The 26,675-nt window shown below is 47.7% G+C and overlaps 10 protein-coding genes across 10 annotated transcripts; 6 read left to right on the plus strand and 4 right to left on the minus strand.

The window, feature by feature from the left end:
• Nucleotides 1-881: 881 nt before the first annotated feature.
• On the minus strand, nucleotides 882-3,142 carry GGS22DRAFT_2244 (amino acid permease/ SLC12A domain-containing protein). Its single transcript, XM_047966522.1, has one exon. It carries the CDS (start codon nucleotides 2,590-2,592, stop codon nucleotides 1,057-1,059), a length of 1,536 nt encoding a protein of 511 aa, XP_047823478.1. The 5' UTR covers nucleotides 2,593-3,142; the 3' UTR covers nucleotides 882-1,056.
• A 2,174-nt stretch (nucleotides 3,143-5,316) lies between these two features.
• On the plus strand, nucleotides 5,317-7,706 carry GGS22DRAFT_148819 (cytochrome P450). Its single transcript, XM_047959043.1, has 7 exons — nucleotides 5,317-5,602; nucleotides 5,666-5,836; nucleotides 5,908-6,007; nucleotides 6,069-6,137; nucleotides 6,190-6,807; nucleotides 6,871-6,980; nucleotides 7,055-7,706. The coding sequence occupies exons 1-7, from the start codon at nucleotides 5,396-5,398 to the stop codon at nucleotides 7,385-7,387; spliced, it is 1,608 nt and encodes a 535-aa protein (XP_047823479.1). The 5' UTR covers nucleotides 5,317-5,395; the 3' UTR covers nucleotides 7,388-7,706.
• A 606-nt stretch (nucleotides 7,707-8,312) lies between these two features.
• Nucleotides 8,313-11,203, plus strand: GGS22DRAFT_2301 (Pkinase-domain-containing protein). Its single transcript, XM_047966543.1, has 4 exons — nucleotides 8,313-8,888; nucleotides 8,953-8,983; nucleotides 9,040-9,356; nucleotides 9,419-11,203. The coding sequence occupies exons 1-4, from the start codon at nucleotides 8,813-8,815 to the stop codon at nucleotides 10,993-10,995; spliced, it is 2,001 nt and encodes a 666-aa protein (XP_047823480.1). The 5' UTR covers nucleotides 8,313-8,812; the 3' UTR covers nucleotides 10,996-11,203.
• Nucleotides 11,204-11,461: 258 nt separating this feature from the next.
• On the minus strand, nucleotides 11,462-12,293 carry GGS22DRAFT_182991 (uncharacterized protein; the record flags this gene model as incomplete). Its single annotated transcript, XM_047964035.1, has 2 exons — nucleotides 11,462-11,962; nucleotides 12,048-12,293. The coding sequence occupies 2 exons, from the start codon at nucleotides 12,291-12,293 to the stop codon at nucleotides 11,462-11,464; spliced, it is 747 nt and encodes a 248-aa protein (XP_047823481.1).
• A 1,221-nt stretch (nucleotides 12,294-13,514) lies between these two features.
• On the plus strand, nucleotides 13,515-15,459 carry GGS22DRAFT_148823 (isocitrate dehydrogenase subunit 1). Its single transcript, XM_047959044.1, has 3 exons — nucleotides 13,515-13,749; nucleotides 13,860-14,896; nucleotides 14,978-15,459. Exons 1-3 carry the CDS (start codon nucleotides 13,717-13,719, stop codon nucleotides 15,060-15,062), a joined length of 1,155 nt encoding a protein of 384 aa, XP_047823482.1. The 5' UTR covers nucleotides 13,515-13,716; the 3' UTR covers nucleotides 15,063-15,459.
• Nucleotides 15,460-15,903: 444 nt separating this feature from the next.
• GGS22DRAFT_182993 (uncharacterized protein) lies at nucleotides 15,904-17,133 on the minus strand (the record flags this gene model as incomplete). Its single annotated transcript, XM_047964036.1, has 3 exons — nucleotides 15,904-16,188; nucleotides 16,312-17,028; nucleotides 17,089-17,133. 3 exons carry the CDS (start codon nucleotides 17,131-17,133, stop codon nucleotides 15,904-15,906), a joined length of 1,047 nt encoding a protein of 348 aa, XP_047823483.1.
• Nucleotides 17,134-18,177: 1,044 nt separating this feature from the next.
• Nucleotides 18,178-20,929, plus strand: GGS22DRAFT_194047 (ankyrin repeat-containing domain protein). Its single transcript, XM_047965448.1, has one exon. It carries the CDS (start codon nucleotides 18,221-18,223, stop codon nucleotides 20,369-20,371), a length of 2,151 nt encoding a protein of 716 aa, XP_047823484.1. The 5' UTR covers nucleotides 18,178-18,220; the 3' UTR covers nucleotides 20,372-20,929.
• A 506-nt stretch (nucleotides 20,930-21,435) lies between these two features.
• Nucleotides 21,436-23,062, plus strand: GGS22DRAFT_176907 (monooxygenase; the record flags this gene model as incomplete). The annotated part of the gene is made up of 2 exons (XM_047963472.1): nucleotides 21,436-21,443; nucleotides 21,562-23,062. 2 exons carry the CDS (start codon nucleotides 21,436-21,438, stop codon nucleotides 23,060-23,062), a joined length of 1,509 nt encoding a protein of 502 aa, XP_047823485.1.
• A 542-nt stretch (nucleotides 23,063-23,604) lies between these two features.
• On the plus strand, nucleotides 23,605-25,659 carry GGS22DRAFT_148829 (uncharacterized protein). The gene is made up of 2 exons (XM_047959045.1): nucleotides 23,605-24,017; nucleotides 24,088-25,659. The coding sequence occupies exon 2, from the start codon at nucleotides 24,235-24,237 to the stop codon at nucleotides 25,375-25,377; it is 1,143 nt and encodes a 380-aa protein (XP_047823486.1). The 5' UTR covers nucleotides 23,605-24,017; nucleotides 24,088-24,234; the 3' UTR covers nucleotides 25,378-25,659.
• Nucleotides 25,660-25,753: 94 nt separating this feature from the next.
• On the minus strand, nucleotides 25,754-26,578 carry GGS22DRAFT_182997 (uncharacterized protein; the record flags this gene model as incomplete). Its single annotated transcript, XM_047964037.1, has 2 exons — nucleotides 25,754-26,350; nucleotides 26,432-26,578. 2 exons carry the CDS (start codon nucleotides 26,576-26,578, stop codon nucleotides 25,754-25,756), a joined length of 744 nt encoding a protein of 247 aa, XP_047823487.1.
• Between the last annotated feature and the right edge of the window lie 97 nt (nucleotides 26,579-26,675).

Here is a 26,675-nt window from a genome sequence, read left to right on the forward strand (position 1 = left end):
AAGAAATCTAATTAGTAGGAAAGAAGTTGAAGAGGAGAAAAAAATTAATTTACCTAGGGTTTCCAGGGCAAGTGTCTAGATATATAGCTTGGCGGGTATGTCTAATCAGTAAAGTCGGTGGATTTTATAGTTGGCGTATTACATTGACGTTATATAGTCATTGTATCGTATACTCGGTGTGGTCGACTTTTCGTATAGTATAGTCTACATGGTACGGTTGACGTGGTTTGGGGTTGAAGTGCAATAAAATCGACGACTATAGCGCGGGACAGGTTACCAGAGAAACTTGGTTCACGGTCATCAGATTAATGAGATCAAAGAGGAGCTTTCTATCTGTAACTAACTGATATTATAAGAAGTTCAGAATTCACATGAAGTTGCCATATGTTACGTAGGTAACGATACAAATTATTATTCTACTGTTTAGTTAGCTTCAGGTGACTATATTGATTCAGCCAGAACTTGAGATATAAGTTAATGAATATTCGTTATTGATAAGTTGAGCTTTTCCTTCAATTTTAATATTCACGATTGTTTATATGATATTATTTAACACGGTCGTCTTGTAATGTATCGCCAGTTGTCTCTAAGACTTCAAGATCTTAAAAATGCCCTGTAGAAAAAAGCTCACAGTTGATGAGCAAGCTCCTTAAAGAAAAGAGAAAGGGAAAATAAAAGGAAAAAGACGACGATTGAAACGATATACATGCTTTGAGATCGCCTCATATAAAAGACAAATTACAAGCATTAAGTATTGTGGATATTGAATGTCCTCGTAAGAGCGGTTATAATGCCAGTTGTCGTATTTTAAAGTGTACGCTTAGTCGTAAAGATAATTTAACAGAAGTCACGCTCCTCCAATCCATATACATCCCCATTTCATTTTCTAGGCAAATCTCTCCCCCGGTAGCAATAAATCATGAATCAATAAACATAAACACTAAGCGACGCTGGACGAGGCAGACTAGCAATATGCTCGAAATGATCAATATTTGGGGTATCAAAAAGGGAGAATATCCCAATCATCTATCTATATACATGATTTAAGGGGAATAATTAGTTGACCCTATCGCGGTCCAGATCTATGTCGGCTACCTTTACAGGCTTCGTCCTGTAAATCAACTTGTGCCCCACAAAGAGCACAACAAACAAGATGATGCTAACATATGCGGCGAAGAAGTTGCCGGTATTCCACTTGATGAAGACGGTAAATCCGTTGGTCAGGATAATTAGGATGCAGAAGAAGAGCCCGAACCACGTTAGGTATGGTTGTAGGGGGGCCGAGTATGGCAAATCCTGTCGAGAAATGCCCCGAGCCTTTAACGTCTTCATGAATCGCAAGTGGCAGATGCTAATACAGGTCCAGGTAATAAAACCAGCAATAGCAGTGATATTGAGTAGCCAGTCGAAAACATTACCGCCATTCTCCGACAGGTTAAGGAAAGCGAGAAGACCCATAACCGAAGTGAGAGCGACGGCGTAGTAAGGGGTTCCGTGCTGGTTGGTGCGGGCTAAGAAAGCCGGAGCATTGTTTTCCGTTGCTAGACCGACGAGAATTCGACTTCCGGAATACACATTAGAATTCGCAGCGGAGAGAACAGCAGTCAGAAGAACACCGTTGATGATATGAGGAAGGACGGGAACGCCTGCTAGGTTGGCTGCGATAACAAGCGGTGATGCGGAGGCGTCTGTCGTGCCGATCGAAAGGTTTGGGTTATCGTATGGCACAAGCAAGCCGGAGAAGAAGATCGTGCCAACAAATAGCGAAACAATAGCCCAGAATGTGAATCGAACGGCCTTTGGCACGTTCTTTGCCGGATCGTGAGTTTCTCCTGCGCCCACACCAACGAGCTCTGCACCTTGGTAAGCAAACCCGGCGGTAACGAGAACGGACCAGAATCCGATAAACTTTCCGGAGGCACCAGTGGTAATTGATTCAGCAAAAGCACCAGGTGTTACCCAGGTGTGAAATCCGAGATATCCATTCTGACCTGCTCCGGCATCGATGCAAATACCGAAGATGATGAAGCCAACGATTGTTACAACTTTAATGCTAGAAAACCACATCTCGAACGCTCCGAAGTACCGAATCGGTAGGAAGTTGACGGCAGTGAAAACAGCCCAGAAGATGGCGATGAAGATTCCGATATTAAGGCTCGCGTCCCAGTACTGGATAATGAGACCGGATCCTACGAGCTCGAGAGCGAATGTTATCGACCAGCTAAACCAGTAAATCCAACCCATGGCGAAACCAAGCGACCGATCGACGAACCGAGATGCGTATACGGTGAAACTACCGGCTACAGGTATGTAACTAGCCAGCTCACCCAAACTCGTCATGATTGAGAAGACAATTAATCCGACGAACAAGAAGGCGATGAGACATCCTGCTGGACCAGCGGTCGCCAAAGCATTTCCGCTTCCGAGGAACATTCCGGTTCCTATGGTTCCTCCGATGGCGATGAATTGCAGGTGGTAGCTGTGCATACCACGATGCAGCTGGTCCTCACCGGTTTCGACATCTTTCTGTTCGTTAGATGGCAATGAAGCCTCCTTCGACGGGGTCTTCTCCGCTTCGTTAATAGTGTCCATCTCGACAATTGGAAACCGAGTTTAACGAAAGACCCACGGGGAACGACGACACGCTAAAATGAAGGTAACTATTATGTAATGAACAGTTTTGAAGATGGATGGGAATTGAAGAGGAGCTCAGACGGATCGCTCAGGAGATGAAGGGATATATAAATAAGGTTCTCGGTGCCGGTTAGCGGCGTGACTCTGTGATGGAGCTGATGGAGAATGGAGAAGCCATGCGTGTGTGTATGGTAACATTCCTTCTAGAAAAAGTTTTCGAATGGCTCTAAGCAAGGTTCGAGACTTGACTACCAGCGGCTTAACGGGTTTGCCGAAAATATCTCATGATTTGAACGGGCTCTTTCGCAGTCTTGCCCATAATACGCTCGGCGGAAAATCTACCTAATTTGTCCTATCGGTGGCGGATCGTGAGGATAGATCCACTGAAAGGTTTTCACTTTCCCCCATTCAATTGACAAATGGGACTCTAAGCGCATTTATAATAACACTATAACGGGAAAGTGGGCCAAATTACGTACAGAAAATTTTCCTCTTTCGCGCCATCCCGACGCGAGAGTCTGGGGAGAGAGAGAGGAGAGGATCTCATTAACATCACGTGGTGCATCTGAGGCTCTCGTCAGCTCTCGCTCTCTTTAATCGTGATGAATAAGTAATGTTCCTGTGGCGGAAAAGAACTCGCATCTTGAATTTGCAAGGAAGAAAAGAGAGAGAGAAAATTACTAGTTGCCAATGCAGAGACCTCGACTTCAATTGAGTTTTCAACGTTGAGATGTGTTGAGTTGAGTTGAGTTAAGTCGAGTCGAGTCTTTTAAAGTTCGGTTTTCGACGGTTAGATGTCTAACTCGTTACCAGTAGTTATTAGCCAATACTTCCAAACTAGGCGTGATAAGCTACCCATTAAGCTCTATAGACTAACGTAACCCCGTGGGTCAACGCGTCTAAGCTAACGGTTAGATGTTAGATGTTGGACCCAGCCAGATCCCCTAATCTTGGCTTCTTCTCAGGTCTCGAGCAGAAGATGAGTAATTGACCATCGGTTTAGCAACTTTAGCTAGGTAACTAACGTCTCTTTATATAAGACTAGGTGGTCTTTCCTTATGAGATACGACGCAGTTTCTGGCTTCTCATTCGCTAATGGTGTTGATTTGTGCAAATGTGTCATACTAACATGTCTTTCAGCTTTTCAGCTCATTGAAACTTCGACGGATCTTGAGAGGTTGATCGAATACCTAGTAATAATAGTAACGACAGTAGCAAATGCCCAGATAGGTATGTGTGTTTCCGACACTAACCGAGCAGGTCTACATGGGTATTGTGCTTTAGTCCCATAAGAATCATGTACGAATGCAGCGTACATAACCGCATACATACCCCTAGGTAGGTAACCGTTGAAATACGATTATTAACACGGCACGCCGGGGCGGCATCTGATCAACGTCCGAGGTACGATGGCGATCTTAACGCTTGGATAAATTGTGTCATGTACATATGTAAGGGCGCGACTAGGAGGAAGTACTTGCCTACGAGGCATTCGTATGCCGTTGCGAAATCTCCAGTCTCCAGCATATCCCCTCACTCTTGTGTGCGTGAAAGCGCTGCGTTCACCCAGAGGGAGACAGACAGACAGGTAGACTGACGAGAACATAGCTAGGTGCTCAATGAATCGGTGGCTCACCGTACGTCGCGTACAGTATGATCTCGAGACAATAATGGTTACGCGTTCTTTGAAAATAAACTCCAAGTCCGAGACCTCGGGTACATCGGAGAGAGTCTCTTATACAGCCCGATATCCGCGTCATGCGATGAATATGCATGGCAGGTAGACCGGTATAACTACCTACCTACTTACTGGGTACCTCCATAATATGGGTATCTCCATTTCCCCGCAAGAACAAATCGTGTTTGGGACCTGTACGGCATGGGTACAACATACCAGGTAGGCATGTTTGACATCTAGCGCATCTTTCATCTTGAATGCTGGATGAATAGAGGAGACTTTACGTAAGTGTTGAAATGAAATTGAACTAGCCCTGGAAGTCCTTTGACTGACACATACTAGGTACTGGGCAGGTGGGTAGTAGAAGTGGTGGCTGGTTGAAAGATATAGGAATGACGTTTGTTGATGAGAAACCCTGAATCACCCATGTGAGGATCGTGAAATACACAGAGACAAAATTTCTTTGTCAACGCCTTTCGTGGGTCGGGTATTCGGATCTTTAAAAGATGTCGGACCCCGATCCTTCCTAGGTACCGGACCTTGCAGCAAGAGATAAAAACTTTATTAATTTATCAGCCGGCAGTGCTTGTGTGAACGTCATCGGTTACACAACCGGGACGGGCGCTTGTGGCTTACATCAAGTACGTACTGGTTGGTCGAACCGTTAACTGCCTGTTAAATTGGTTGGCTGGTAATCGTTTCACCAAAAGCATTCGCAATTTTACAATGCAGCCATTCCGGTCTTCTCGGCACTTGACATGATTAAGCCAAACAGAAAGCAACTATGGCCGGTGTGGCTTTTGCTACATTCATCTTTATGCAGACCATCACACGCCAAAAAGCCAGTCAGGGGGCATGTGAGACATTGGATATGAATTACATTACATGCTCGATGTAGAGTACCTCTCATGATCACCGACTCTTTGTTTCTATGTACTATTAAGTACCTTAGGTAGTTTATTAAAAGGGAGGTTGTCACCCTTATTATTTTGTATTTAATTGGTAATATGTAAATGCTAAGCAGTTTTCGTTTCTAGAAAATTTTAGACAAGATACGTAATTCAAGAAAATCAGTTATCCTTCATGACCATGAATTCACCTTCACATTCGCCATCGGCAATACAAGATGGGTTACAGTGGGAGCTTCCCACTGTCCAGCTACCCTCATATTTCCCTGTTATTTGCATTATGCTTGTGGTGGTTGTCTACAGATTCGCATCATCCGATAAAACCGTTAAAGCTCTCCCCTCCATCAACACCAGAGGATTATTCTCCAGTACTGTTGCTAGAGTAAGTAAAAAGTCCAACATGACCGAAGTCAACAAGTGCCTAGCTAACGAGTTACGTTGAAAGAAAACATTTACAGCATCCGCCGAGAGCTTCTTGAACGAAGCCAAAGAAAAACACCCTCGCAAACCATGGCGTGTCATGACGGACTTGGGAGAGAGAGTTGTCTTGACTCCAGAACTTATGGAAGAAATTCGAAATGAACCCAACATGAGCTTTCAGGGAGCTTTTCACGAGGTATGTTGGAACATCATCCACTTACCTAGCTCACGTCGAACTTAACTAACAGCTATGGTGTTTCCAATTAGGATTTCCATGGCAGTCTTCCCGGATTTGATGCCATCCAATTCTTCGTCCGAAGTGATATATTGATAGCTGTTGTCAGGAACAACCTCCTAAGGCCTACCCGTACGTCTATGAACTCCGTATGTAGGCTATTCTATCATAATACTAACTATTAGCCTCCCAGTCAGCATGACAGAACGAATGTCCGACGAAACAAACTACGCTCTGTCTAAAACCGTCGGTAATACTTCAGGTGAGTCCACAAGTGTCGAACCAATCAACAGACCAATAACTAACGAAGAAAGACTGGACTGAATTGAACTTGTGCCAAACTCTGACTGATATGGTCAGCCGGGTCTCGGCGCGCTTGTTCGTGGGCGAGGAATTATGCCGGAATGAGGAATGGATCCAATCGTCCCAGCACTTCCATCACACTTGGTTCGCAGGCGCAATGAAACTACATGATTGGCCATGGCCTCTTCGACATCTCGTGCATTGGTTCATACCTGAATGTCAGGAGATGAAGAAGTATCTCGGCAAGCAAAAGAAAATACTAGCGGACTTTGTAGCCAAACGTGAGAACATGAAAAAGGACGCCGCCGCTGCCGGTCAAGAAGCCCCCAAGTTTGATGATGGATTCACATGGTTGGAGCAGGAGGCAAAGGCTAGAGGACTAGTCTACGACACGACTATGGCAACGGGCTTGCAATTGATGATAGCTCTCGTTTCGGCCCATGCGACAACTGATCTACTCCAAAAGACCATGTTCCATCTTCTTCAGCACCCTGGAGCCACGGAACAGATTCGCGAGGAAGTTCTTGGCCAGCTTCGAACCGAAGGCATGACTACCGCGTCGTTCTACAATATGCACCTCCTTGACAGCGCTCTCAAGGAATCACAGCGAGTGACACCCTCAGAAATGTGTGAGTAATATCCGATCCCATGATCTGTCAAACGAAACTGTAGCTGACTTGACCTCATTGAAGTATTGATACGCCGCCGCGTGATGGGAGACGTACAACTTTCTAACGGTCTTTTCTTGAAGGAGGGCACAAGAACCTGGATGGATGTATCACACATGAAAGACCCAGCCATAGTACGTCTATTTCATGTTCTTTACCCCCTACACCACTTACTTACGAGAGTATTTACTGACTTTCATTTTTGCAGTACGAGAACCCGGAACAGTGGGATATGACTCGATTTGCTAAGCTCCGTACACAACCGGGAGGAGCTAGCTCGGCTCAATTGGTGAGCTCGACTCGCAACCACGTTGGTTTCGGATATGGCAAACATGTTTGCACCGGAAGATTTTTTGCGACGAACCTTCTCAAAGTGGTTCTATGCCATCTATTGGCAAACTATGAGTGGAAGCTAGCACCCGGACTAGAAGCGGATTTCTTGGACTTCGGCATTTCGCGCATGGTGAACCCTCAAGCCAAGCTATTGATCCGGCGGAGAGAAAAAGTCGAGATCGATTTCGACTCGATCTTCGATTCTTGAATGTGGCTGGCGACGGAGCGATGAGACCTGCTTGGATCTGCGTCGACGATCCGGACTTCGGAGTTAAAATTTAGGGGTGGGCGGCTAAGTGATCCGGGACGGCACGATAAGACACAAAATTCCTCTCTTTGGCTTTTCTTCTCACACGGGGAACCATTGATTGAATGATGACACGATGGCACTTAGCGTTGTGATGGATACCATGGAACTTGAGAAGTCTAGGACTTTGCTGTGGCAACCAGATTGATCGGCTATTTGCTTATTATAGAGATAGATCTAATATAGCAGGAAAACCAACGAGGATTTTAGTATCATAAAACTTGCGATATATGTTTCCCTTGAATGGTATTATTGAGACAACAATTTGTTTCCGACATCTCGATTTAGGTGTCTCGGCTTAAGAAAAGAAAAACGAAAAGAAAATAGGGAAATGTTTACAGTGGCTTACATCATATGTAAACAACCGGTCCCCACTTCGTATCTAGGTACGTACCTTTATCGTGGCTTAATAGTAGCTGATAAGACTCAAGGGTCCAGGATCTAGCGCTGTGGCGTTGTCGACACGGGCAGGTACGCGGGTAAAAACCAACGTGACGACGTGACGAAGAAACCGCGAAGTAACATATGGTAACAAGGATTCTCAGCCCAGGTATTGCGTACCGTTCAGGGGGTACAGGGTGGGGGATAAACTCACCGTATCGCTCTCGTCCAATCGATCGACGTCCCTCCTTTTAACCCCACGGTGGAGCAAACCTTGCACACCTTGTACGATCCAAATGTAGCTGTAACGCGGTTTTTTGCCCGTATTTTTTTTGTATTTTGTATTTTTGTATCTTACGTATCCCAGCTTCTACTGTTACCAGAGAACCATATCAACAAATCATCTGTCTCTCTTTCTTTACTCTGTTTCTAACTTGCCTATTCCCAGATCTCCATGTCCATTTTCACCACATCAACTTTTTTCTAGGCATGCATTGATTGCCCATTGCCGCGTTTGTTGACATTGCCATTACCCTCTGTCGCATTTATGCATGCACGCTACCGAATCACCGGTAGTTTCGCCGTCTTTAGTCTCTCCTTGAAGCTTGGATTTTTGTATTAGACGCTTTAGACATTCATTCTCACAATTGATCGTATCTACATTCATTTTCTCCCCTCTTGTTGGCTAATACTGCCCGTCTTATGGTTACTTGGACTTTTGAATTGTTACGAACCTTGGAACCAGGTAATTGGCTTTTGTTTCGGTGGAAATTCAGTAGCGGGAGAATTGGAATTCCCTTCACCTACTTTCTACAATCCGCCAATCCTGGCTTACCACGACTTGACTTCTCGCACACTTTTACCCGACTGCTTTAAAGTACACAACTTCGCTCTATTACGCTTCACGAAATAATCTATTACGAGTAACGGGAATTACATGCCAAGATGGCGGAACGCGACTATGATGAGAATAACGAAGCCTTAGACCCAGAGCTCCTATATACCAAGGAATTCTGCATTGGTTAGCAATCTTTCCGTGGTGGGATGTTGTAGGTGGAGACCAATGCTGACTAGTTGCGCTTTAGGAGGAGGTAGTTTTGGTAAGGTCTTCAAAGGGTACGTGCTCACCATCCTAATATTATTGGTATGCCAATGGCTAATCCTAAGATAAGCGTCGAAAAGCGAAGTGGACAGGCCGTAGCGATCAAGGTCATCGACATCGAGAGCGCCGAAGATGAGGTTGAAGATATCATACAAGAGATAGCAATTCTGTCCGAACTTCAATCACCCTACGTCACCAAATACTACGGTTCTTATGCGAAGGGCGCCGAATTATGGATTGTGATGGAGTTCTGTTCCGGTGGAAGTTGCGCCGACCTGATGAAGCCCGGCATGATTGGAGAAGACTACATCGCGATCATCGTAAGAGAGTTGCTTTTGGGTTTGGACTACTTGCATGCCGACAAGAAGCTCCATCGGGATATCAAGGGTATGGAGCATGCATCTGACCAACGTTACAATCCCCTATTTACTAATGACGCATTGTTATAGCTGCGAACATCCTTCTTAGTTCCAATGGTCAAGTCAAGCTCGCCGATTTTGGTGTATCTGGCCAGCTCTCGGCGACTATGACCAAGAAGAACACATTTGTTGGTACCCCGTTTTGGATGGCTCCGGAGGTCATTAAACAATCTGGATATGACCACAAGGCAGATATTTGGTCATTGGGAATCACTGCGCTTGAACTTGCAAACGGCGAACCGCCGTATGCTGACATTCATCCAATGAAGGTCTTATTTCTAATCCCGAAAAACCCCGCGCCCAGACTAGAGGGCAACTTCACCAAGGCGTTCAAAGATTTCATCGAATTATGTCTGCAAAGAGACCCGAAGGAACGGCCTGCAGCTAGGGATCTGCTGAAGCACCCTTTCATCCGAAAGGCTAAGAAGACTAGCTGCTTAACAGAGTTGATCGAACGCTATCATCGATGGAGCGCAACACACAAGTCAGAAGACGAGGAACACATAGACGAAGGAGAAGACTTCACCGAACCACAACACGTTAACGAAGATGTATGGGATTTTGGCACCGTCCGACTGGTTAGTGACCGAGGAGGAGTTGTGAATCGGCCTGGATTGAACGCTATGGATGACTCCGCTAGAAACGCGAGGGCATCAAGACAACTAGACGCCGACTATGGTGAGAGTCCCAGAGCGATCTCACCGAACAAGATCCAAGCTCAAGACTTTGCGGATACATCCGTCTCGAACACTCTCAAAGCCCCCAACCCCCCAGGATTCGCAACACCGCGACAAGCATCGCCTCAGCGACGGCCAGTTCCCAACCTTGGAGCTTTATCGCCTTCGAAGATTGCGCTACCTCCCTCGCCACCGAAGCACGCACAAGATTATCATACTCCGCGACCGATCTCGAAGAATGCTCCCGTAATTCCTACTATGACATCTACGGACTATGACCGAGCAGCGAAAGACCAGTTACAACAAGACATGGGAGCTCTCAATATTAGCCACACTCCTCAATCCCAATATCCTCACTCGCCGCAAAATATGACACCCCGAAACCCGCAGGCCCAACTCCAGCAACAACGAGGTATCCCTCGAGCAAACCCGTTCAATCTACCAGAAATCCCTCCTTACCGTGGGCCTAGCTCGCAACATAACCAACAAGCACTTCAGCAAAAAGCCACTCCCCAACCGTCTCCCAACTTAGGTTCCGGAGCATTCACATCCAAAGCGCAGCCCAAGCAGCAGACCCCAGCACCTGATTCATTCCCGCCTCCCGGCCCCGCAAACCCCAACGGCGAGCTCGACGCATTGAACGACGTCATCTTCCCGGCTCTCGAGGAGGCGTTGAAGCGACGACAGATCCGATTACAGCAGATCTACCGCAACGAGAAGGTCATCACACCTCAACGTCAACGCGCCGAAGCCGCGCACGATCGCATCCGTAAACATGTTTACAAGCTAGCAAATGTGTGTAAAGAGATCGATCGTCTCGACAAGAGCGAGCCTGTAGGCATGGGCAAAGACGTCGGCACGTTTCTCGAAGGCTTGCTCGAGGAGATACTAGTCCGTGTCGAACCATTAGACGAAGACGAAGGAATGTAAATGAATGGATGAGCCAACTAGATGAACTAATGATGAAGCACGGAGTCACTTTGTTACCAAGAGCAATACAATACAAGGCAAACAAAACACATACGTCGCGGAAGGATAACCTGATTGTGTAATATATATCTAATAAGGAGTCTAAGGGATGGAGAAAGGTTCCTTCTGCTTTTGTACTTAAAATACCACTGCCCATCCTAACCCTTACCACGTCACCCGGGGCGACGTACAGCGAGCCGAGGCACGTTGCGTTCGCTTCGCTCTTAGGTTTTTCTTCTTCTTCTGGAATTTACCAGTCCCATACCCTATCTGGATGCCCAGACTTGGCATTGCTTTTCGGTGTATTCCCAGGAGGGCGTTTAATGCTACCGTCGCGGAAAAAGAATATAAGGGATGATACCAAAATTACGTATGTATGTATGCCCGTTCGTCCCTTTTGCCTCGTTTATCGGTGAGCTCGTCTGCGTCAATCTGTCGAGCCGCTCTTCGTCTTGGATCGGATCTTCCTCCTAATTCCCCTACTGACTCGGTGTACGCCCTTCCCTCCTTCCTTGCTATCTTTACTCTCCTTCCTCTCCCGTCCCTCCTCACAATCCGTCCCCTCCTCCCTCCCCTCCTCAATCACAGACGTCCCACGAATGATCTCCCGCACCCCGACCCCGTTCCCGGTCCCGGGACTCCCCATCCGCGACCGCACCTGCAGCTGCGCTGGGTCCTCGCGCTCCGGCGCTGCCCAGCAGAGGTAGTCTTGTCCGAATAAGCGCCGGTGGTCCCGTCGGTGCTCTTCGAATACGGAACGCACGCGTGAGACGTAGTATGTGTATAATCGCTCGGCTTCGACGCTCTTGTCCTGGGTAGACTTTTGCGGCTGGGCGGCGTGGATGTGCGAGAGTTCGCGCAGGTTCCAGATGTAGGTTTGGCGCAGGGCGCGCCGGGATTCGTTGTATCGCTGGATGGAGTCGGTAAGCTGCGAGGTGCGTTAGTTTTCTAGTTTTTTTTTTTAAAAAAAAAAGAATTGGTGAAGGGGGTGAGAGAAGGGGGGAGGGGCATACGAAAGATCGGTAGTGGCATTGAGCGCCTGGACATTCGACATGGTGGATGTAGTGCTCGTGCAGGCTGGGAGGCGGCTGGCCGTAGTACCCGTACGTGTGGCGAGAGCGGGAGCTCGAGAATGGGGGACGCTCTCGAGGACGCCATGGCTGCCATGGCGAGTCTTCGTCTGAGCCCCAGCTCCGGTGTATCCGTTCCTGTTGCCGGTACGCCCCCGCGCTGCCGACGATGGCGGCGGTCGCTGTCATTGCCGTTATCGCCGCGGCTGCGTACTCGGCCATTGGGTATGCTATTTGTTGTACGGGTGGACCGGCTGTTGGTGACGGGTTGTGGGTTTTTGTTAGTGGGATTGGGGGGATCCCATTACGGGTGAAGGTGAGACAATAAGAGTTTGTTGATTGGTGAGGGTCAATAGCAATTTAGGGGTTTCCCTCTTTTTTGGTCTCTATTCGTATAGTCTACCTAACCCTACTAATAGTGGTATTTTCCTTGGCCAGTTGTGTTTCTTTAGGGGGAAGCCGAGGATTTTCGTTTATGTATGCTGATCCTAGAGAAGTCGTTGAAGGTAGTAATGCAGAAGGGAACAAGGTGGGTTGAAACTGGTCGAGTTGGTTGTTTGATGAAGAAACTGATTAAACTTGTGTGGGTTTTGACGAACTTGGGTCTTGCCCGTGGCAAGGTTTCGAGATCGGTAGCCATCTAGGTAAGATAAAGCATTATGGGTTACAGGATCAAGACACGAGGCATATGGATGGTGGAGATGGTAGGTAATGCCTACTCGCGATGGAAGGTATCTGTTTAAAGCTATTTGGTTTCTAACACCTCTTAAGATGGTAGGGAAATACCGACCTAAGTAGCATGCCAAACAAACCATATTAAGAGGCAACTTGAACCAGTATCTAGATATCATCCAAGTTATGCAGGTAGTTTCTGTATGTCTAACAAGGGCCATTGCAGTATGTATGTATTCTGTTAGTAAACTCTTAAAGGGGGAAAGTGCTACTACTTTGGATTGCTATAATTATCCCCTCTTCTTCCTCTATGGGAAGCTAACACGTACCATAATGAGCAGCAAATCCTTGCCGTGTAACATATGGGATAGATTGAAGAACAGTGCAATACAGTAGTATTAACACATGAGCGACTTTTGTATTTCACATTTTATATACTTCCCTAAAGATCCCAAATATAGGCAATTATATCTATAATAAGCCGAGAAACAAATTGATTTCATCATTAATATTGAAGCAATGAAGTTGAAGTTGGAACTACCCAGCTTCGTCCGATCTAATCCATGCCAGTGATGACGTTACATTATGCGCCTCAATCTGTAAGATCTGATAAGATACACAGCCACATCTAGATGCATATCTGCACATCTATGGCTGAACAAGTTTTACTAGCGTATCAAGGCTAACCCGGATCTAGTTTAGCAAGGTAGCATAACTGGGGCTGGGTTTTCACGAACCGTGCTTTTGCCCGTTCACCCGATCGGAATACCACGGCTTGCCTCTAATCCTCCACCAACCATCCTAGGGTCGCTATCCACCAAAGCCTTTTTATGTTTGCGCCATTTGCAAGTTCTTGCATCGTTGAATTTCCACCCCTAAGAGAACCCTCCGACGCATCATTCCCCCTTTTAGTACCCTATATACCCGACTGAACACCACGATGCTGTCGCGAAACTCTACCAGAGCCGCTCAGGTACTTATCCCTCGCTTTTGCCGAGCCCAATGGCTCGAGCTCCGGCAATCACATGCTGCTTTTGCCGAAGATACGTTTCAAGATTCGCTAACTCAATTCTCCTCATATAGCGCCTGGCGCGGACCGCTGCTCGCCAACAATCCCACATTCACAATGCCACCCGATCCTTTGCGACAGTTCAGTCAGACATTTTCAAGCCTACGAAGTATGGCGGCAAGTACACCGTTACCCTCATCCCCGGTGACGGTATCGGTGCCGAGGTAGCGGAGAGCGTCAAGACCGTTTTCAAGGCCGATAGCGTACCCATTGATTGGGAACAAGTCGACGTCTCGGGTGTAGAGAGTGGCTCGCCTGGCAGCCTCGAGGACATGTTCCGGGAGTCTGTTGCCTCTCTGAAGAGGAACAAGCTCGCATTGAAGGGTATCCTACACACCCCCATCAGCAGATCGGGACACCAGAGCTTCAACGTCGCCATGCGACAAGAGCTCGACATCTACGCCTCCATCTCCCTCATCAAGAACATCCCCGGCTACAACACCCGCCACAAGGACGTCGATCTATGCATCATCCGAGAAAACACCGAGGGAGAGTACAGCGGCCTCGAGCACCAGAGCGTACCGGGTGTCGTTGAGTCCCTCAAGATCATCACCCGCGCTAAGTCGGAACGCATTGCCAAGTTCGCCTTCTCCTTCGCGCTGGCCAACAACCGCAAGAAGGTTACTTGTATCCACAAGGCCAACATCATGAAGCTGGCCGACGGTCTCTTCCGAAGCACCTTCCAGAAGACCGCCGCCGAGTACCCCACCCTCGAGACCAACGACATGATCGTCGACAACGCTAGCATGCAGTGCGTCTCAAGACCCCAGCAATTCGACGTCATGGTCATGCCCAACTTGTACGGTGGTATCCTATCCAACATCGGCGCTGCTCTCGTCGGTGGTCCCGGTATCGTCCCTGGCTGCAACATGGGTCGTGATGTCGCCGTTTTCGAGCCCGGTTGCCGACACGTCGGTCTTGATATTAAGGGCAAGGACCAGGCCAACCCTACCGCTCTCCTCCTTTCCGGCTCTATGCTGCTCCGTCACCTCGGCCTCGACGAGCACGCTAACCGTATCTCCAAGGCCGTATATGGCGTGATCTCCGAAGGGTAAGTTATTCTCTCGATCCCTATTTCCGTCCCTGTATTGGTATCTACCAATATATTTCTCAATACTAACACCCCCTATAGCAAGTACCGCACCCGCGACATGGGCGGCGACGCCACCACGCACGAATTCACGCGAGCCATCCTCGACAAGATGGAGACCTTGTAAACAGATCCTCTTTCCCACAACTTTTTTATTTAAACCCGACCCTGAGACCACACGGCCCGCTTCCTACGTGTTACTCCAATAGATACCTAGAGGAATGGAGGAAAGATAGCATGACTACATGGAGTCACGGAAGGCGAAGTTACGAGGGGATTCCTAGACGTGTGTACTGTACGTAGAAAGGATATATGTATGCTCGCATTGCATAAATTTCATCAATTCAATTTAAAGCATTATGTGAACTACCTCATACCTTGATGTGTGTATCCGGGTTTATACAATCAAGGTCTTCATCGTTTCCCCTTCCCTACGCAGCTAGTCTACCTCGCTAATTGTGCCCTTGTCTATGATTCGGAACTCGGGAGGTGGTGGTGTATTCCGTTACTGTAATAACTCAACATAATAGATACCGTATGATTATCTGACTTTCTACAAAATCTTATCAGCGACACGGAGTTAAGATTCATGGTGCATACTTCCAACGTTGTTCCTGCACACGAGAATCAGAGGCTTGAAATGTGTACGGGTATTGTGGCTAAAACGTGGCTAATATGTGGCTTGCTAAGGTCAGGTACATCTAATCACGTGGAGCACATGACGTCCCTCTCATCAGCCTCGTTGGCAACACAGAATCAAATTTTCGTAGAAAGAAATACGCGATATCGTCAAACCCTCGAGACTTAAGGCCGATCATAGGTTTCACAATCCTCCGAGCTCCGACCCCTCACCAAAGGCCCTAATTAACGTCGAATAGGGTATAATTCTTCGTGCAACCGGGCTTCCGTTAAATCCGATGGGAGCAAGTTTGTGAGAACAAACTGCTTAGGTGGGTAGAGCTTCATTATCAATGCTTCATCTCGGCGTCCAAGTCGGTATGCAGATGATAAAAGTCTTCTAAGACGCCCTCGCTAACCCAGAACACCAGGTCGTGGTCGGAGATGTCGCCGGACTTGATCTTTCTGCCAGACAAAGGACACCAGATATCTTCCTCCCAATCCGGTCCGATACCGCGGAAGAAGATTCTACCCCGACCTTTCTCTAGCTTCGTCCCTCCAACATGAACAACTCTGAGCGACAGATCCTTTTTCTTGCTCACAACACTTCCGCTAGGACCGCGTGGAAGATTCTCCTAAGCCTCCCGTTTATAATGTCTCAGCGATAGTTTCTCGGAGTCGGCTAGCTTTTCAATAAGGGCATCTTTGTGTTCTATCAAATAGCCCCACACTTGGCGCCAAATCGCACGGTTGTGTACTGTTGCCAAGATGACATAGACCTTCACCTTGGACCCCCCACGTTTGGGTTCCCAATTAGCTGCGCACCATTGGTTGGTTTTGCGGTCCCATCGCCCGAGGTACACCTCAGGATTCACGTAGCCATAGGGCTTCGTAGGAGAGAGAGTGAATCGGAGTGCTCCACTGAGATCCCAAAAACGTGAGATCTTGTTGCGTATTGAGATTGCTTCTGGCTCCGGGGAATTATACTCCACCTTCGGCGGGGTGTATCTGGGATACGGCTCTACATCCTGATCATTAATAGAGCTAGGCGCATTAGGATCCGAGATATCATCAGGAAATACAGCCTTGCTACATACGTAGTCCCGTTGAACTCGTAGAGCATATTGCCAAGCTCCTTGCTTATTTTTATCCGCAGGTTGTCCATCTGGTTTATTTGGGGATGCTTTACTGGATGAGTGCGGCACTGAGAGCTCCAGAGCTTCCTGCACGGCGTTTCGGCCCTGGTCTTGATGAACGTTTAAGTACTCGAAATCAACAAGGTAACGCTGCAGCGTCAGGCGGCGCTTCCGTAGCCAGGTCTCGTCTCCAGTGGCTTGGTAGGTTTGCAAAAGGCTATTGCAGTAAGTGAGAGTGTCATTGGTATTTTGAGTACTAATGGTCTGGATGTTGAAGACGAAGTCTCGGTTTAGCTCCCGTAACTGTGGCTGTAGCGGTGGTCGTGGCTCTGCATTGTCCTAGTCAATGGTCATTAATATTATCATTTCTCATGGGATTGATGGTACTCAATTGCTTACCCGGCTTGCAGTTTGCAGGAGTTCTTGGGTATCTTGAGCATCCATCGTGTTGGTACATCTACGCGATGATTGAGTTGCGCGAACATGAACTTTTTGATGATGAAAGGTCAAAGGTCAACAACTGAACCAGTTGGTATAAGGAAACTTTCCTCTGGAGAGGTGTGCGGGGGTTTTTATTCCTAGGTAGGCATTACCTAGCAATATCTATCCATGGATGTTTTTAGCAATAGCAACTGCCTTGTAGTTCAGGCCGATTATTTGGGAAGTCGCGTTGCTCACCTACCAAGTACCCAGGTACCCAAGTAGTGCGAGTGTTCTAACCTACCGTACATCAATAGGAATTTAGCATTCCTATCTATAGCTTCTACATATGCACCCGAAGCACTGCGCATAAATGGACGTCTCCTTGCGCACCCCCTAACTAAGACAGCGCCCTATCTTGTCTTATTGAGACATTGCTTAATCTTTAAAGAGCCTTCTCGGTGTAATGCTGCAAATTACAAGCCACTAGTCAACTCTTGGATGAGGCTTACCGGTGTTAGCAAGCACGTTAATGAACCAGCCACATTATTCTGCTTTCATAGCCCTCTTTAACCAAGGGAGTACTTGTCTCCGTTGTTGGATAAGCTGCATGTTACATGCCGAAGGATCCCGGAGCATGGATATTCGGTGTCATCAAGATTATGATTGGTGATTAGGGGTAGCATATTAGGTATATTAGGGGTGGTAAGCTATGGACTGTGGAATGATGGATAAGCCGACATAGGCACACAAGGTTAGTATTTCTAAACTTACACACAGCCTCTATCTATCCAGAATTCTGACAGTAGCCAGAGCCTTCCCCGCAAGATGTTGGCAGGAAATTCATTAAACATGATGGGGGGAAGTTGTAAAGCGGATGATTCAATTCAACCCAACGAATACCACGAACCGTTCCACCGTCGCTACGATCGTCCGCTATTAACTATCTACACATATAGATAGAGGCAACCAACAATAATATACCTCACTCAATTCATACTGATGATCCGTCCGAGATGGTTTAATCCCATCACTCTTTCATAAAATGGAGAACTTCAAATACGACCAATTAGATCTCGACCAGCTTTCGTTTCGCCTAGTTCGTCTAGAAATGGGACTTTGGGGCGAAATTAAATGCGAAATTATTCATACAGCACTAGATGAGAATGTCATTCCTTACGAGGCAGTTTCATACAGATGGGGCTCGTCCATGAAAAGGGAATCAATACTTGTGCAAGGACAGAGGCTGAACGTGACTTCAAACCTCTATCGTATCCTTCACGACTTGCGGTATTCGAACGCAGATCGCTATCTATGGATCGACGCCATTTGCATCAACCAAGAAGATGTAAGTGAGCGAGGACACCAAGTCGTCAGAATGAGGGACATATATAGTAGGGCCGTACGGGTTATTTTTTTCGTTGGTCGGTCAACAATGTATACGGATAATCTTCTAGCTGCCTTAGCGGAACTACAAAGCAAGACATATGGTAATAGCTGGGGCCGTGAAGATGAGCGATGGGATGAAGCTTGGGTCCCTATCGAAAGTGGGATGGAGAAGCAGTTCCCCAATACCCGAAGATTATTTCGCCGGGCTCTGATTTACATCATGGAACAATCATGGTTCCGCAGAGTGTGGGTTCTTCAAGAAGTCGGCAATGCTAAATCCGCCATCGTGTATTGCGGCAGAGCATCCGTTCTAGCACGCGTGTTTGCAGTCGCCCCCCGCTTACTTGGGATCAATCTCAATTCGCACCATAAAGCCGTCTTTGAACTAATGCCTGGGCCCTCGAGACAACTATCTAAAATTGATAGAGACTTTTATTCACTACTCCAAAGATTTTCTATGGCGGAAGCACAGGATGAACGGGATAAAGTATATGCCTTACTAGGAATGTGTACATGTGCTGAAGCCGATAAGCTTATCCCGAATTACTCGAATTCTGTTGAAGAAGTCATTCGCGACACGATCTTATGTATATGGCACTACGACATACGCAACTTGCCCAGATATCCCTATACGAGAATGGATCGATTTCTAGCAGATTTGAATAAACTTGATGGATTGGTGCTTGCATGGTTCATAAAGTCGGGAGATATAGACGGCATACTATATCATATACATTACAGAGGACATCGAATCAGTATCACGGGTGATGCCGTCACAGATATACTTGAGAGCGAATGCCTCCGAGAACAAATAATCGAAGCATTACTGCAGCAACGCAATAATCGATCAGCAATCGCAATTGGCGCGAAAAGTCTACTCAACTGGATAAAGTTAGAAGGATTTGATAATATGTGTGGTCGGTTTTTCCTGAATTATGCTATAGATATTGATATGAGAGGCGATAATGGTCAAACTCCATTATTAGTTGCGACTAAGTATGGACAAAGCAGCGCCATCCGACTTTTGATACGGCGCGGCGCGGATATCGAAGCTAGAGACGGCAATGAAAACACTCCGTTACTATTAGCTTCAAAACAGGGATACATAGAAATCATGCAGGTACTACTGAACAGCGGTGCCAATATTGGAGCCAAGGACTACGATGGGAACACACCATTGTTATTAGCGTCAATGCACGGAGACGTTGAAATCATCCGATTACTCCTGAGTTGCGGAGCAAAATTCGAAGCCGACGATAACAATAAGAGTACACGGCGATTATACAACTTGCTACAAAGAAACAGCGAAACCTCCTTGATAGGATTGAGCTGTGGTGCATATGTGGGGATAGGGGGTACTTATGGGAGGGCACCCCTGATATCGGCCATAAAGCAGGGATGTATCGAAGCCATCAAATTACTCTTAAGGCACTGCCCAAATACTAGGACGATGATTATGACCAAGGACATCTATGGAAAGACGCCACTATTATTGGCAGCGGAAGTTGGAGCCCTAGAGATCGTCCGGTTGCTTATCAACTATGGTTCAGACATCGAGGCAAAAGACCAGTCTGGGATAACACCTCTAGGACTGGCGGTATCCCATGGACACACCGCGAAAGTTCGACTTCTTCTAGATGAGGGGGCTGATATAGACGCCAAAGATAGCTACGACCGCACGCCATTTTTATTAGCCGTGAAACGCGGCCTCCCTTCTGTGACTGCCATGTTCCTAGAGAGATATAGCGATATTGAAGCTAAAGAGAGATGCGACGAAGCGGAGAAGGAGATCAAGGGTATCGAAACCCGATTTTCTCAAAATGACTGGCCTTGGTATCGTACATACCTCATGAGGCCGTCTGTATACTATTGACAGGCCCAAGTAGAATGGTTTCTTGCCGGCTCATCAGTCAATATCGAAATAAAGCGTAAAAATATCACGGCTTCATGCCCACCTGGGCATATACACCTAGCTGTTAGCCTTTGTGGGTGGTTCTACTTCATCATCTATAGTAATTAATGCCTTCCGAGCTTTAATACTCGGCTAGGACTGTCATCGTCGTGCATGGTCCAACTACAAGACGTCTCCTTTATGTCCCTCTCTATACCAGACCTCTTGACCCATTATGCTCTCCTTTATTATCCGAGACCCCTGATAGATAGCATGGGCACCTCAATGAAAGTTGGTATCATGTCCTCGGGGGCTACGCCGAAGCCCGAGAGATTGGTGGAAATGTTGTCGTCGCTCCTGTTCGTGGGGCTTCTGAGGCATAACTGCTGCATAGTGGATGTCATAATCCCCCTCCCTCACAACAGCGAGAGAAATTCAGGATATGGTTGCATCGCTTGTCGTGAGCCAATTCAAGGTTGGATTTGGACGTTTCAATGATGCTGCCTAATACAACCTCAGCTCGCCGTCGAATGCCCAATTACATGAAGCTACAATCTGTCTGGACACAACCGTGTGACAGATTATACGGGGCGAACCGCGAGCTGATGGACGGGATAGGGGTAAAGTGGAACCCGGCGTTCGGACTGTTGCCAAGATAAAAAGTCCGAGCAGCGAGATCTCGGTCCCCGTTCCCGCGTTCGGTCCCGGATTCTAAGGGAATGCTCCGACTGGATAGAAGATGAGTCAATAAGGATAGGTTTGGACATATATTGTCACCGTCGGTTGCGCTTTCTGGGGTTTCATGGGTCATAATGCGTGACTCATGCGATACGGCAAGCACATGGATCTCCCCGTCATTTCATTCATCCTGGAAAATTTGACGAGAGTACCTCACCTTCAGATGTGCTAGCAACTGCGGTCTTTCGATCCACGTTAGTGTCCGAATTTTACCGCCTATTCTATAGCGAGGCCTAAGCGAGACCTTGGAAATGGGACCTCAAAAAGTAGGACTTTCGAGGAGAGGACTGCTTGCTGAGAATACAAATATGGCGAGGTGTGCAGAGCATCTCGGTGTGTTGGACATTCAATCTTCACACCTCATCACCACAACATATCAAACCTATTAAACTCACCACCACAGTAGTAAGCGATACTGAAACGCCCATCATGAGCACTTACGACGTTATCATCGCAGGCGCAGGACCCATCGGGCTCTTCCTAGCCTGCGAGCTCGGGATGAGAGGCACTTCCGTTCTAATACTAGAACGCGATACCTCTCCTGACTCGCCCTTCAAGAGCGCGCCTCTGGGTCTACGAGGCTTGAACACGATCTCCCTGGAGTCCCTCTACCGCCGCGACATAATGCACCTCGTCACGAAAAGCGAACGACCGAAGTTCTTCACTCCAAAGGCGGGTTACACATTCGGCGGCCACTTCGCCGGCATGCTCCTAAACGCCGAGCTACTCGACATGAAGAAGCACAAGTATCGTCTCAACGGTCCAGCTTTGTGCCCCAACGGTACCATTCTAGAAACCTTCGAGAAGGTATTAACCGAAAGAGCCGAGAGCCTAGGTGTCAAGATCCTCAGGGGCAAGGGCGTCACAGCCCTAACACAAGACGACAACAGTGTCACCGTAGAAGCAGGCGGCGAGACCTTCACAGGGAAATGGCTCGTAGGCTGCGACGGCGGGCGCAGCACCGTGCGTAAGATCGGCGGATTCGAATTCGTCGGGACAAAGCCGGAATGCACGGGGTACGCCGTCCTCGGCGACCTCGAGAACCGGGGAAGCCTGAAACTCGGATTCAACCCGAGCCAAGGCGGGATGTCGATCATCGGCCACGCAGGAAACCTGTTCCTCCTGGACTTCGATGGCGGCGCCTACGACCGCATGAAGGAGATCACGCCGGAGCACATCAACACCGTGATCGCGCGCGTCACGGGCACCGAAGCCAAGATCACTACCCTCAAGTACGCGTCCTCGTTCACGGACCGCTCGATGCAAGTAACCCAGTACCGCCGCGGCCGGGTCCTCCTCGCCGGCGACGCAGCTCACATCCACTCCCCGCTCGGCGCACAAGGGCTGAATCTCGGGCTCGGTGACGCTATGAATCTCGGCTGGAAGCTCTCCGCAACAGTGAAATCGGGAACCACGGACTTCGCGCTAGTCGATTCGTACGAAAAGGAGCGTCTGCCGATCGGGGCGTGGGTGTTGGAGTGGACGCGGGCACAGGTGTCGACGTTACGACCGGATTTATACGGCAAGGCGTTGCGGAAGATTATTTCAGATCTGATACAGACGACGGATGGGAATAACCTGTTCATGGACCGCGTGTGGGGCCTTTCGATGCGGTATGAGCTCGGTGACGAACACCCCCTCGTCGGATCCAGTGTTCCGGATTTCGAGCTGGTTGATGGGGATAGGTTAGGTCCGAGGCTGAAGAGTGGGAAAGGCCTGCTTTTGGATTTCGGCGCGGATGAGAGGTTGGAGGGGCTGGTGGGGAAGTACGCCGGTGAGGTCGATTACCTCAGCACGTCGGCGAAGGAGCAGTTGGGGCTTTCGGCTATGCTGGTTCGTCCTGATGGTGTTGTTGCTTGGGCTGCGGAGGGGAATACTGATGTTGATGCGGCTAAGGCCGCTTTTGAGCGGTGGTTTGGGAAGGGTGCGGAGTAGGGCGCTGTGCATGAGCTGCGTTGCCTTGGTGTATTCGCGTATACCCATTTTGGATCTGGCGTTTGAGCATCTCCCCTTTTCAGCGTATTAGCTGTCACTTGATTTGAATAGTTTGAAATACAAATATAGTGAAAGATTGTTAAGCAGTTGTTCGACTTAGTGAGCGCGATTTCGTGTCTTGTGATTCTGAGGGTTTTCGACTTGAGTGCTGATTCGCCTCTGCAAGCGAAGATGCCTAATCCCAGCCAAAAAAGAAAGGGGAGATGGTGTACCTAGTAGTCTGTGCGGCTTACATCGGACTTACATTCCGGACGCCACCACCCAGTTACTTGAGATACCGGAATTCCCCCTAGTCTTCCGGAGTGCCAGGTAATTTCTGGTGTCGGTAGCCTGCAGTTGAAGAAACAAGGATAAGGGGTGGGGGAGAATTGCCCCTCAAGCCATAATAATGATGCACTGTGTGATGGCTGGGATGAGTGACATATTTTCGATGAGGGGGATAGCTGTTATCACAGTTCTGCCTGGCTAAAATTCTTGATCACGCCGTTTCTGACGATTCCCTCGGAGTGAATCCCACGCTCAAGTCATGAGACCTCAAGCACTTATACACATGTCAAGCACATAAAAAGCAAGTAGCGAGAAAGGTCAATACGATATCATTTTTCTTAAGCGATATGATAGCAATCCTAGTAATTATTACATAGTCGCATTTTTTCACGTTGAGTTATTACGCTTCGACCTGCAGGAATAACCTCAGAGTTCATGTATCGATCACACCGAAATCATAACTATCCCTTGTGGCACATTACTGGTATTCATGACACCTACGAGTTACCTATTCAAGCAGAGCAAGGGATATATAAGCAAACAGTGTAATACTGTGCTATTAACACATAGATCATCCTATCCTCTCTTAAGCGTCACAATATGTGAATTCTTTTCACAGACCTTGCAGGTAAGTGAAGCATCTATCTTCTTGGAATAGCTATTGGCTGTGTTGATATAATATTCTCGTATCTACCTAGGTAATTTGGTTTATATAACCTAGTAACGCCATCATAGTCGACTACTCTCCTCGCCAACATCACTTCTATCACTTATATTGATTTATCAAAGTGACACTCAATTATTTCGAGACAGCCATTCAGTCTTCCTTGCCGGATTCCCTCACAATGTCAGAATCCAGTGCTACCCTAATTTCTTCACGTCAACCCGAGCATCCACAGTGTATCCCCAGTTGCTCCGATGTCAAGGCTGTAAAGGCGATCATCGAAATACTCCTTGAGCGGAAAGTTACATACGATGATGACGATCCTTGCCTTGAAGACCTTCCACAGTCTAAATTGCAACGAGGCCAATGCGAGTTCCAAGTCACAGATTCGATTTGGGATCTCTTCGTTCAACTCTTAAAGCTTCGCCCCTGGATTGATCATGTACCCCAGTTATGTAATCTCCCGGATGATCTGGCTCTATTCAAAGACCAGATGGTCGACCTGAATTACTGGTTGGAGTTCTCCTGTTTCCTGGAATTCAACCTTGATCGACACTGGCTCGGCATACACATAATTGACCATTCCGGTTTCAACGGAACGCTGGAACATTTATTGGCGGAGTACATTGTCACAAAGATGGAACGCTTTTTCGATGAGAGTACGATGGCTTTTATTATAAGGACAGAGGAAGCAGGCCCCATGATGTCCGCCACAAAGTATCTTTACCCAGGAACTCCCGTATATTGCGATCTCCTACTTGATCAGCATATGAGACAGCCTCCCCTTGTCATGATTGAGGTCGGGTTCTCCATTCCCGTCAAGCCAGAAAGAGTTCAGGACTGTGTAAGTATAACGGAAGGCCGCACCCAGTTTATTCTATGCTTGAACATAGAGTATGTGCCTCCAACTAGACGAAAGTTCAAATCACCCTCGAATCCCCCCAAATCTATCCATTTACAGATTTGGAGTTCACGATTCGATGATAGTCTGGACGAATGGAAAGCCTATTTGGTAGCAGACATCACGGATCTCCGCACCAAGGTTGATTGCGATCCAGACGCCGGATTCGATTTGAGCCCCGAGATTGCAGCTAGGCACTTTGACGACCATGTACCCGCGCCGAAGATGCCTATCTTCATTTCGTACAAGTTCTTGCTATGCTTTATCAGCAAGGCATGGGTAGAAACATGTTGCGGTTACGTGTCTGAGGAGGAATGCGAAGAGAAGACTCGGAAACGATCCTTCTCGCTTGTTAGAGCAGAAGAGTTCAATAAGAAACGGAGGAGATGCGATGACAATGATGATGAAGGTCTGCCAAACTGATGAGTATTCCTGTTTGTTTCGAGGGGGGTATAGCAAGGCCGAACTGTAACACTCAAGACCTTGATGGAAGGCTTCTCGCCTAGTTTTCTATATTCACGGGACGTTGTTTCATACCTACGTATCATTACGATCAACAGGTAATACATCAAAACATTCGTTGCAATCATGTTTCAGGGCAAAGCATCAACTTTCATTATTTATCTCGTGTCAGAGAAATGTTTCCCGTTGCTGTAAACAAACAGAAAATCATCCTAGACCGAAGCACCTATCAATGAAACAATAGTCATGACAAGCCAACTACCAGCAAGCCCCTCTTATCTGCCCTATTCCTTGCTTTAACCCTCTCGCAACCACGTAAACTTCCCCAGTTGGGAAATCACCAGCTGAACTTGTTGGGGTCATCGCCCTGGTTGACACCGTTCCACTCCTGGGGACCCGGCGACCAAACGTCTTCGAAAGGCTTCGTCGAACTTCCGCGTTGCTGTTCCAGACGCTGGGTGGAGGTGGGAGATGGGATGTTACGCTGCGGCATAGTAACACCCCATTTATCACCTACATAATTGATGTTCGGCACAGTGATGTCCCATGCAGCCATCTTGGTCTTGCCACACACCTCGTCCAGGAACTTCTTGCGTCGAAGAGCGTGCTCCTGCTCCTTGTCAGACTTCTGGAAAGTGGAATAACCACCGGGCGAGGCGCGTTGTGACTGCTCCTTCTTGGCAGGGCGGGTCTGCGTGGAGATCTCACGCTTGGGTCCCTTGGGTCCCTTGGGGGCCTTGGGGGTAGCAGAGCGGTAGGTCTGTGCAACTTCATGTCCTCCGGCCTCGTGAATCACCTGCGGGCGCTGGACAGTGGCGGGGGCAGCATGGCCACCAGCTCCATGAGTTCCATTACCCAACACGGTGATCAAGTTGGTCAAGACGTGGCGATGGAGATCCGTGACAGAATCGTCGGCACTGATGTGGGTGAGAACCTTGGCAAGTTAGAACATGTTCATATCACATGACCTTTTTTTTTTTTTAAAAAAAAAAAAGAAAAAAAAGGTAATACTTACAGTGGCAAGCACCTGCGATGCGAGAACTCGGCCGTTCTGGCCTTCAAAGTGCTGCTCAAAGAAATCTCGAAGAATGGCCTTGTCAGTCTCTTGAGCGCGGGCGACGAACAGAAGTCCATCAACCAGCTGGAGTCCGAGATCAGACATGGTGATGATCTTTGAAAAGACAAAGTGTTAGTATATCACAAAATAAATGATGAATTGATTATTCATATAAAAGGGATGGTGTAACGGGTTGGAGTTT

Source organism: Annulohypoxylon maeteangense (assembly GCF_022496945.1).
Source record: "Annulohypoxylon maeteangense strain CBS 123835 unplaced genomic scaffold GGS22scaffold_1, whole genome shotgun sequence".
Classification (NCBI taxonomy): Eukaryota; Fungi; Ascomycota; class Sordariomycetes; order Xylariales; family Hypoxylaceae; genus Annulohypoxylon; species Annulohypoxylon maeteangense.

What these genes read in the sequence shown, in the direction of transcription:
- GGS22DRAFT_148823 (XM_047959044.1), top strand. Translation starts at nt 13,717, where the DNA reads ATGCTGTCGCGAAACTCTACCAGAGCCGCTCAG. An exon ending in ACTCTACCAGAGCCGCTCAG is followed by an intron (nt 13,750 to 13,859) that starts GTACTTATCCCT and finishes CTCCTCATATAG; the next exon opens with CGCCTGGCGCGGACCGCTGC. An exon ending in TATGGCGTGATCTCCGAAGG is followed by an intron (nt 14,897 to 14,977) that starts GTAAGTTATTCT and finishes CACCCCCTATAG; the next exon opens with CAAGTACCGCACCCGCGACA.
- GGS22DRAFT_194047 (XM_047965448.1), top strand. Translation starts at nt 18,221, where the DNA reads ATGGGACTTTGGGGCGAAATTAAATGCGAAATTATTCATACAGCACTA.
- GGS22DRAFT_2301 (XM_047966543.1), top strand. Translation starts at nt 8,813, where the DNA reads ATGGCGGAACGCGACTATGATGAGAATAACGAAGCCTTAGACCCAGAG. An exon ending in TACCAAGGAATTCTGCATTG is followed by an intron (nt 8,889 to 8,952) that starts GTTAGCAATCTT and finishes GTTGCGCTTTAG; the next exon opens with GAGGAGGTAGTTTTGGTAAG. An exon ending in GCTCCATCGGGATATCAAGG is followed by an intron (nt 9,357 to 9,418) that starts GTATGGAGCATG and finishes GCATTGTTATAG; the next exon opens with CTGCGAACATCCTTCTTAGT.
- GGS22DRAFT_148819 (XM_047959043.1), top strand. Translation starts at nt 5,396, where the DNA reads ATGACCATGAATTCACCTTCACATTCGCCATCGGCAATACAAGATGGG. An exon ending in TCTCCAGTACTGTTGCTAGA is followed by an intron (nt 5,603 to 5,665) that starts GTAAGTAAAAAG and finishes TTACGTTGAAAG; the next exon opens with AAAACATTTACAGCATCCGC. An exon ending in CAACCTCCTAAGGCCTACCC is followed by an intron (nt 6,008 to 6,068) that starts GTACGTCTATGA and finishes TTAGCCTCCCAG; the next exon opens with TCAGCATGACAGAACGAATG.
- GGS22DRAFT_148829 (XM_047959045.1), top strand. Translation starts at nt 24,235, where the DNA reads ATGTCAGAATCCAGTGCTACCCTAATTTCTTCACGTCAACCCGAGCAT.
- GGS22DRAFT_2244 (XM_047966522.1), bottom strand. Translation starts at nt 2,592, where the DNA reads ATGGACACTATTAACGAAGCGGAGAAGACCCCGTCGAAGGAGGCTTCA.